The 9,515-nt window shown below is 58.2% G+C and overlaps 1 protein-coding gene across 1 annotated transcript; it reads left to right on the top strand.

The window, feature by feature from the left end:
• Positions 1-538: 538 nt before the first annotated feature.
• GALR2 (galanin receptor 2) lies at positions 539-3,962 on the top strand. Its single transcript, XM_030506633.1, has 2 exons — positions 539-901; positions 2,228-3,962. The coding sequence occupies exons 1-2, from the start codon at positions 573-575 to the stop codon at positions 2,955-2,957; spliced, it is 1,059 nt and encodes a 352-aa protein (XP_030362493.1). The 5' UTR covers positions 539-572; the 3' UTR covers positions 2,958-3,962.
• The last annotated feature ends 5,553 nt before the right edge of the window (positions 3,963-9,515 follow it).

Raw genomic sequence — 9,515 nt, forward strand, 5'->3', positions numbered from 1 at the left:
GGGTCGCGGTACCCAAAGATATTTTACCCCCTCCCCCGGAGCAAACCGGCCCCGGCCCGAGCCCCTCTGCCCGGGCTGGGGGGTGGCTCCTGCAGCCGTCGCTCGGGGCCGGGGTTTATCCCGGCGGGAAGCGGAGCCGGGCGGGAGCGGCCGCTCTGGAGGCCCCCCCCCCTCCCCTTTCCCGTCCCGCTGCTCCGCCGGCGGGAGGGACAGCGCCGAGCCGCGCCGAGCGGCCACCGGGAAGAAGGAAGGGCACCGGCTCCCCCTGCACCCCCTTTCCATGTATCCCGGTACGCTCCCTGCATCCCCTTTACCTTTGCATCCCCGCTGCGCTCCCCAGCGTGCTGCCCGTGCGCCCCGTTTCCCGTGCATCCCTGGTGCGCTCCCCGCTGACCTCTCTGTGCACCCCTTCTCCCGTGCATCCCTGCTCTCACCCCGTGCACTCCCTCTTTCCATGCATCCCCGCTGACCTCTCTGTGCACCCCTTTTCCCCTGCATTCCTGCTCACTCTCCGTGCACCTCCTTTTCCTGTGCCTCCCGGTGCAGCCCCCACTCTCCCGTGCTCTCCGGCCATGAACAGCTCGGCAGCGGGCTGGCAGCCCGAGGCGGTGCTCATCCCGCTCGCGTACCTCCTCATCTTCCTCATCGGCACCGTGGGCAACTGCCTGGTCCTGGCCGTGCTGCTGCGCAACGGGCAGGTGAAGAACACCACCAACCTCTTCATCCTCAACCTGGGGGTGGCCGACCTCTGCTTCATCCTCTTCTGTGTCCCCTTCCAAGCCACCATCTACACCCTGGAAGGGTGGGTGTTTGGGCCCTTCATGTGCAAGGCTGTCCACTTCTTCATCTTCCTCACCATGTATGCCAGCAGCTTCACCCTGGCCACAGTCTCCCTTGACAGGTAGGAAAGGGGCTGGGGGGGGGGTCTCCCTGTAGCCTAAGGCTCCCCCTTCTCTGGATCCCCCCGGGCAGAAGAGGGGAGAGAATCCCCTGGAGCCAAGCTGTGACCTCCCAGGGGAATCCAGCAGCATTTCCCAGTTCATGAGGGCAAGGAAATGCAAGCACTGAGGATGGGGGCCAGCAGAGAGGGTTGCACTGAGACCCCTGTCCCCAGCTGGAGGAAGCTTTCAGACCCTGAAGCTGTAGGACTGGGGTTTATCCACAGGCTCTGGCAGCTGAAGGGGGGATAGAAAACCAGAGAGAAACAAAGCTCAGCCCCTGAACAGCCCTGGGGTGCATGGAGAGATCCTCAACCCTGCCAACAGCCCACAGCAAAGCAGGCAAACCTCAAGGAGGAGAAGACATTGGAGCTGGGACACTGCTTTTGCTAGTAAAAAGGGAGGGTGGGGAAAAGCCCCTTTCTGTCCCAGTGCTGTCCCTTGTCCCAGGAACTGTCCCAGCCTGGCTCAGGGTGGGTTTTAGCCAGGAAGCTCTGCACAGGGCAGCCTGGGGCTCCTGCCTGTGCTTCACCTTCACCACCTCACCTCTCTAAGAGCTGGTGAGTTATTAATCCACAGCAAGGCAGAGGCAGGGAGCTCCTGGTGCTGCTCTGTCAGTGCCTGAAACCTGTGTGATGGCACGTGGAAGGTCCCCATGAAAATCCCCTGGGAAGGGCCATGGCAGCCCCAGAGCAGGGCTGGATGTGTCCTGCCATCCCAGCATGGCACCATGCTGGCTCCCAGGACAGCACCCCCAAAACACAGCCAGGGGCTGACCTCGTCCTACATCCCACAGAGAGAGGGGAACAGAGGTGGCAAGCAATGGGGGCTTGCACGAGCCCCCTGATCTGTGTGTAATTAAGGAACCAGCTAATTGCAGGACTGAAGATGGGCAATGTGCTTTAGCATGTGCCAGCGTGAGGAACACCGAGTCTGGGGATCATGGGGGCTTGCTCCTGCCTTCCTATCTCATTGCTGCTATCACTTGTGCCAGACAGGCTGCTGATGGAGCGAGGATCTGCTGGAGTAGGGAGAGGGACAGAAAGGGACCATCCCCATCCTCTCCACAAAGGAGCAGAGAGGGTGACAGGACAGGCTTGGGTCAGAGGATCTTCCTTACCCCACTGTGCTGCACAGAGACGCTGAGGAGCCCCAGGGATCAGTTGTGTGACTGATTGCCCTGGAAAGCTCAAATCCATCCCATGTGACCTTTCTCCAACCCGCTCCAGGAGCAGCTCCCCATGCCCTCCCCAGGACTACAGTTGTGTCCCTTTCCCTTTCCCCTGCAGGTACTTGGCCATCCGCTACCCCCTGCACTCGAGGGAGCTGAGGACACCCAGGAATGCCCTCACGGCCATCTGCTTCATCTGGGGGCTTTCCTTCATCTTCTCGGGCCCTTACCTCAGCTACTACCAGGAGTTCCAGCTGGCCAACCTGACTGTCTGCCACCCTATCTGGGAGATCTCTCAGCGCAAGGTCATGGACATCTGCACCTTCATCTTCAGCTACATCATCCCGGTGCTGATCCTGAGCCTCACCTATGTGCGGACTATTCACTACCTGTGGAGGTCCGTGGACCCTCTCCACGACATGTCAGAGTCCAAGAAGGCCAAGCAGAAGGTCACCAGGATGATCATCATTGTAGCTGTCCTGTTCTGCCTCTGTTGGCTGCCCCATCACCTGCTCATCCTCTGCGTCTGGTTCGGGTACTTCCCCCTCAATCACGCCACGTACGTGCTCCGCATCCTCTCTCATCTCATCTCTTATGCCAACTCCTGCGTGAACCCCATCGTCTACGCCCTGGTCTCCAAACACTTCCGCAAGGGCTTTAAGAAGATCTTCATCTGCCTCCTGCACCAGAAGGCAGCCCACAAGGTGCACGTGGCCCAAGTGACGAACACGGTCAGCACACTGGAGGCAGAGCTCAGCGAGGTGACCCGCGCCGGCCGCTCCTCCCTGCGCTGCGCGGGCCCAGCCCTGGGGGAAAGCGGAGCTGGTGGGACAGCAGCAGGAAGCTGATGGCTCCTTCATCACCTCCAGCGTCACCTAGCAGAGCTTCTTCCCACCCCATGGCTTTGCAGTGTCCTGCAGCATCACAGGCCTGGGCATGGGCTACGTTTTGGGTTGAAATGCATCAAAACATCCCTTTTTCATTCAAATGCACCCAGATACCGTAACTGTTAAACTGATACTGCTGACTACAGACTCAGCCAAGCAACCAACCAGGGATCCAAGGGCAGGATTTGCTTCCACCATGCACTTGCTGAGAGCAGAGAGATCAAACGCTCATGTGTTTCATGTGTTCCTCTGTTACCGATGGACTTACACCCTGTTGCATCTACACATGGAGCCTATTTAAAGCTCTGCTCCCTCCAACCAACACAGCTTCTGGCTGGATGCACTTTTAGGGACATTTGGGAAGTCTTGGTTCATTTTTGCTCCAGTTCAGCAGCTGAGTCCCAGGGAACCACCGGCCTGGGACTCAGCCACATGGGCAAACACGGGGCTCAGGTAGGAAAATCCAGGAGAGAAGCATAGAAATCAGGACAGAAACCTTCCCGGTGCAGCCAGTGCTGGCTGGGCTGTCACAGCTCCTTGGGGCTTGTGGCTTGGAGAGGTTTCCCCATGGCTGGAAGCTGGAACATGTATCCATAGCCCAAGGACAGAGTCCAAGAGCACAGGGCACCCCCACTCTGTGCTGCTGCTCTCCATGGCTCATCCCGGCCATTTTGGTGCAGGCGAGGCTCTAGCTCTGCAGACCATCCAGAGGTCACCAAAGACCTTCTTTGGTCACCACCGAAGAAGGGGGGTGGGAGGCTGTTTGTTGGGGGAGCACAGCCAGGCTCCATGGGAGAGGTTGTGCTGCCAGGGGAAGGGGAGCAGGACATCAATGGGTCAGCATTGCAGACCCAGCAAGGTGCTTGTGGAGGAGAGAAAAGCTTTCCTGGGGCCATGGTGTGGGGCTGGACAAATGGGGCTGTGTGGGGGACCCCAGGCAGCCAGGGAAGCCTCAATAAAGCCCTTCAATCCCACATGCTGTGTCCAGCTCCATTGAAACACCCCACAGTCTGCAGTGGAGGAGAGGAGGGTGCTGGAGGGGTGGTGGGGCCCACTGGCCCCAGGAGTGATGTGGGTGGGGGGATGGAGGATGGGGGTTACATCCAAGGATACAAACAGGTGAAGTGCAGGTTAGATATAAGGAAGAAGTTTTTCCCTGTGAGGGTGCTGAGGCGCTGGCGCAGACTTTTCCCAGAGAAGCTGTGGCTGCCCCATCCCTGGCAGTGTTCAAGGCCAGGTTGGACACAGGGGCTTGGAGCAACCTGCTCTAGTGGAAGGTGTCCCTGCCCTGGGCAGGGGTTGGAGCTGGATGAGCTTTAAGGTCCCTTCCAACTCAAACGAGTCTGGGATTCTATGCCCTGCATCATGGAATCTCAAGTTGAGATATGTGGGTGCAGCCAGGTGTGATAGGAAAATAGGTCCAGGGAGGGCAAGGAGGGGAGCAGGGTCAGTGTCTCCTCTGTGATGGCATTAAGCAGATGGGGGATGATGCACCCCCAACCGTGCCAGCACAGGGACCCCTGTCCTTGCGCAGTGCAGGGGTGGTGGGACAATGTCTCCGTTCTCAAGGCAAGGTGAGAACTGTGTCGAGGAGAGGGTTGGGGAGGAGGAGGATGAGCTGTTAGCTGTGTTTGAGTGCCTGATTCAGTGTTTGCCCTGGCTGGGAAGAGTTGAGCAGGGGAGGTAAATGCAGATGTAAGTAATGGAGCTGTTTATATGCTTGCTCTTGGTGACTTATGCTCTGAGCAGGCCTAGACTAAATATCACGGTTATTGATATGAGGCAGTGGCTGATTTATGGCCCTTTGCATGGGGACAGGAAGATCTGCTTATAATAACACTTAGTGGGGGAAAACAAATGTTTTAAAGGTAAAACCTTCCTGCGGAGAAAGGCCAAGTGCTGGGGACGGGTGTGGAGGGGGTTGTGTCTGTGTCTGGGTCCTGGGCCGCACCCCCAGAGTGTGAGCAGCAGCTCAGAGAGGGGATCCTGCCCCTCTGCTGTGCTCTGGGGAGACCCCCCCTGCAGTCCTGATCCAGCTCTGGGGCAACAGCACAAGAGGGACGTGGAGCTGCTGGAGCGAGGCCAGAGGAGGCCCCGGAGCTGCTGCGAGGGCTGGAGCAGCTCTGCTCTGGAGCCAGGCTGAGAGAGCTGGGCTGGGGCAGCCTGGAGAAGAGAAGGCTCCTGAAGGGGAGACCTTAGAGCAGCTCCGGTGCCCAAAGGGGCTCCAGGAAACCTGGAGAGGGGCTTTGGACAAGGGGAATGGCTTTAACCTGCCAGAGGGGAGATTGAGATGAGCTCTGAGGCAGAGGCTCTTCCCTGTGAGGGTGCTGAGGCGCTGGCACAGGGTGCCCAGAGAAGCTGTGGCTGCCCCATCCCTGGCAGTGTTCAAGGCCAGGTTGGACACAGGGGCTTGGAGCAACCTGCTCTAGTGGAAGGTGTCCCTGCCCGTGGCAGGGGTTGGAACTGGATGAGCTTTAAGGTCCCTTCAACCCAAACCAGTCTGGGATTCTGTGATGATACAGACCAGGGAATTGCAGGGATGCTCAGCATAGCTCATCCTAGCTCCCGTGCACTAGGTGATGAAACATCACCTCCTCTGCTGTGCTCCCTGTGGGACCTGCAGGGAGCAGGGCCAGGCAGAGGGGCCTGGCTGCTCCCCACACTCCTCACCCAGCCCCAGGGAGGCTCCTCGTGCCACCCCTGAGCTGGCCAGGGGAAAGCTGGGGCACAGCATGGCCTCTCACCCTCCAGCACCGAGCTGTGCCCTGCTCGGGCAACTGGGCAGCAAAGGCAGGTCTCTGGGGACCCATTTCTTGCAGCCACGTTGGATCCCTCAGCAGCAGCAGAAGCGTGGCCACCATGAAACAGCTGGAGGAGAGGGAGATGATGCTGATGGGTGGCTCTGATCCCGGGTAACAGGACTGAATCCCACATTCCCACCCTGGCTAAAGCAGGCTGGCAACAGCCAGCAGGATAAACGTGCCAAATTACAGCAGATTCTGTAAACTCCATTTGTTTTCCAAGTGTTTTGGTATTGCATGAGAAAAGAGCCTCAAAATAGCATTAGCAGCTTAGAGCTGTGGCCATCAGCAGGAGGAGAAAAGGCAACTGGTCACCTCTTCAAAACAGTTCATCAAAACCATGCTCACTGCAGCAGCAGCGCCTGGACACTGGGAAAAGGTGCAAAGGACAAATAACTGTGTGTGAACAAACCAGCACCTTCACAAGAGCCTGCCCATGGTGCCTCCTGCCCTACATCACACAGGAGCCATCTCCTGCATCATCCCAGAGGACACCCAGCCCTGGGCATCCTCCTAAGCACACCAGCGTGCATCCACCACTGTACCCCACATCTGCAAGCAGCTTCCCAAGCAAGGCGAGAGGGCAAAATGAGAAGGAAGCAATGGGATAATGAAGTAAAACCTTTGCCAGAGTTTGGTGGAGCTGGTCCCCCAAGAGAAGCTCAGGAACCATCTTTAGCTGGAGAGACACAAAAGCAATGCCGTGATGCTGCAGTTCACACCGAATCCATGGGAACGTGCATGTGGACAGGCAAAAAGCCCAGCAAAGAAAGGACAAGCAATTGGTTTTTAAGCATCACAAGGAATAGCTGTGTGAGAACAAGGAGACTCCCAACACATCCACTGATGACACTGAACACAACATCCCCCAACACTGACTTCACCGAGTTGTTGCTGCCTGGCTCCTTCCCACTGGTACATCCCAGGCGGGCACTAACGGGGCTGGGAGCTGCACTCCAGACAGACAACAGGTCCACGGAGGGTGAGACATCGAGGTCAGGAAGGCAGAGCCCGGGAGGACGTTGCTGCCCCCCACCCACAGACAGACATTTCCCCATGTGCTGCTTGTGCCAGGGCTTGGCAGGGTCCAGGCACCGAATGGTGATGGATTAAGAGTCTTCCAGTGCCTAAAGGGGCTCCAGGAAACCTGGAGAGGGGCTTTGGACAAGGGCCTGTAGGGACAGGACAAGGGGAATGGCTTTAACCTGCCAGAGGGGAGACTGAGATGAGCTCTGAGGCAGAAGTTCTTCCCTGTGAGGGTGCTGAGGCGCTGGCACAGGGTGCCCAGAGAAGCTGTGGCTGCCCCATCCCTGGCAGTGTTCAAGGCCAGGTTGGACACAGGGGCTTGGAGCAACCTGCTCTAGTGGAAGGTGTCCCTGTCCGTGGCAGGGGGTTGGAACTGGATGAGCTTTAAGGTCCCTCCAAACCCAAACCAGGCTGCGATTCTATAAAGAGAACAGTAGAAAACCAACATGCGAAGGAAGGAGATGGAGCCCTGCCCTCCTGTGTTAACAGCTCTAGAGCTGCCTGGCCACCCCTGTGACCGCTTTGAGGACACATCCCAGGACACCCCTAACTCAGCTCCCAGCCCAAAGCATCGCTGCATCCCCTTTACCTGGGCACCGGCTCGTTTCTGGTCACTGTGCAGCAGCACCAGAGTGTGACACGGGGCTGGGGCAGGCTCTGCCTGGGCGTGCACCTCACTCCTGCCTCCTGCTCCCCAAATCTCCCCAACACACCCCACGATGCTCTCCCCCTCACGCAGGAGCAGGAAGGGGCTCCGTGATGGTTGTTCAGCAAGGGCTGGGCTTTCGCAGGTCTCTGCAGTGTGGCACACGCAACTACTCTCCTTGGTTTATGGATCCTCACCCATCCGTTGGTACTTACTCATGCAGGCAGAGAAGCCTGGATCAGGTGCTGGATCATTACAGATCCTACAGAAAGAGAGGGAAAACCCACCCTCCAGCTTATCTGCTATTGCCTCTCTCCATCTGAGGAGGAAGCCATCACCCTCCCTCACCCAGCCCATGCCTTGAGAAGCCCTTCAAGGGCAAGCACAAGGTACTACTGCCAACACAAAACCACCATGGGAAGTGACTGTTCCCCTGAATAACAACATACCAGATGGAAGAGACAAAAGAGACAAGAGCATCCTGACCTGCCACCTCCCAGCCGAGCAGGGACAGGCTCCTGGTCCATTCCCTTGGGAGGCTGTATCTTAAACGAACACTGCAAGTCCCCTTGTTCCAGTTAAAGCTTAATAAATTCAGATCCAACTGGAGGTGGAATACAAATAGGCTCCCAATAGGTGGAACTCAGCTCCCATCACATCCAACGGTGGGCAGGGAGCTGAGGGGCACCTGGCTGCAGCCTCAGGTTAATGGGAGCTTTCCAGCACGCGGATTTAGCGCTGGGTTCAAGAAGCTGGTTTCATTTGGGGTTTTGCTCTGTTTTCAAACACTTCCTCTGCCAAATTTGCTCCCGGGTCTGATGAGCAGCCAAAGGGGGGTTGGGGCTGAAGCTTTTGAGCCTCCCACCCTCATCTGTTGTACCAGGCTGCAAATTGCACCCACAGCAGCCCTGAGGGGCTGCTCACTGTCCCTGCAGGGTTTGACAAAGCCCTTTTGCTACCCCAGAATAACAGTCAGTGGAAGCCACAGACAGGAGCAGGTAACCCAGCAGACCCTGCACATCCCCACAGCACGGCCCGCTGCAGGAAGGACCAAGACAAAACAGAGAACTGGGGCTCCAGCCCCAAAACCATCGGCTGAGAAAACCCACCAGAGACAGAGATCAGCCCCAAAACCCTGGGAATCAGAGACACGTGCCCAGCCTGTTCCAGTCTGCCAGGGATTCACAGCAGCCAGAGCAGTGCAGGAGGTAAGAAGGGGCCATGGAATTCTGCAGGAGCCCTGGAGGAAGCCAGTGGGGAGGCAGAGGGGGCTCAGCCCCCGGTCGGGTCCGTGCTCTCAGCTCCCGCAGGGGTGCGAGGTGCTCAGCTGTGGCAGGTCGGTGCTGGCTGCCATGGTGGCTCTGATGAGGATGCTCCGACATTCCTTACCATAAAAAGCCAAGGAGCACATGGAGCCACTCCCCAGCGCTGCGCAGCGCCGGGTGCGACTCGGACACTTGAGGTCAGCCCGGGAAGGGGGGGACACACAAGGGGCTCCCCTGCTCCCACTCCGTGGAAGGGCAGCTCTGGCTGAAGCGTGCTGCTGCTCTGGGTGCTGCAGCGGGCACTGGATGAGGCTGAGATCCCATCCACCTCCCCATGGCCATTCCCTGTGCAGGGGAGAGGCAGGCGGTGTGGGAACAGCAACTGGGAGGCTGCATTTAGGAAATAGGGACCGGGTGGCTCTGCTTTCCCTTTAGCTCAGGGAAAACAAGCGTCTTGGGCTCCCACCTAAGAGCCATACACCTGGGAGCAGCAGAAGCTGCCTCTTCCCCTGGGTACTCACCACCTCCAGCTCCTCCTCGCTGCACGGCCACCACCAAGCTAGGACTCAGCAGCCTCTTTACTCCCTTTCCTTCCTCCAGATGCGGACAGGGCATCCCTGGGGCAGGAAACAACCCAGCCAACTTCTGGTGCTGGTAACGGAGAGACCAGGACAGGGGAGTGGGACATTCTGCATCCATCTCTGACTGCATCTCCCCACCTCTGAGCTGAGCTGGACCAGCTCCTCACAGCCTCGCACCAGTCCAGCCTTCCCATGGGAAC

Source organism: Strigops habroptila, chromosome 14 (assembly GCF_004027225.2).
Source record: "Strigops habroptila isolate Jane chromosome 14, bStrHab1.2.pri, whole genome shotgun sequence".
NCBI classification, from domain to species: Eukaryota; Metazoa; Chordata; class Aves; order Psittaciformes; family Psittacidae; genus Strigops; species Strigops habroptila.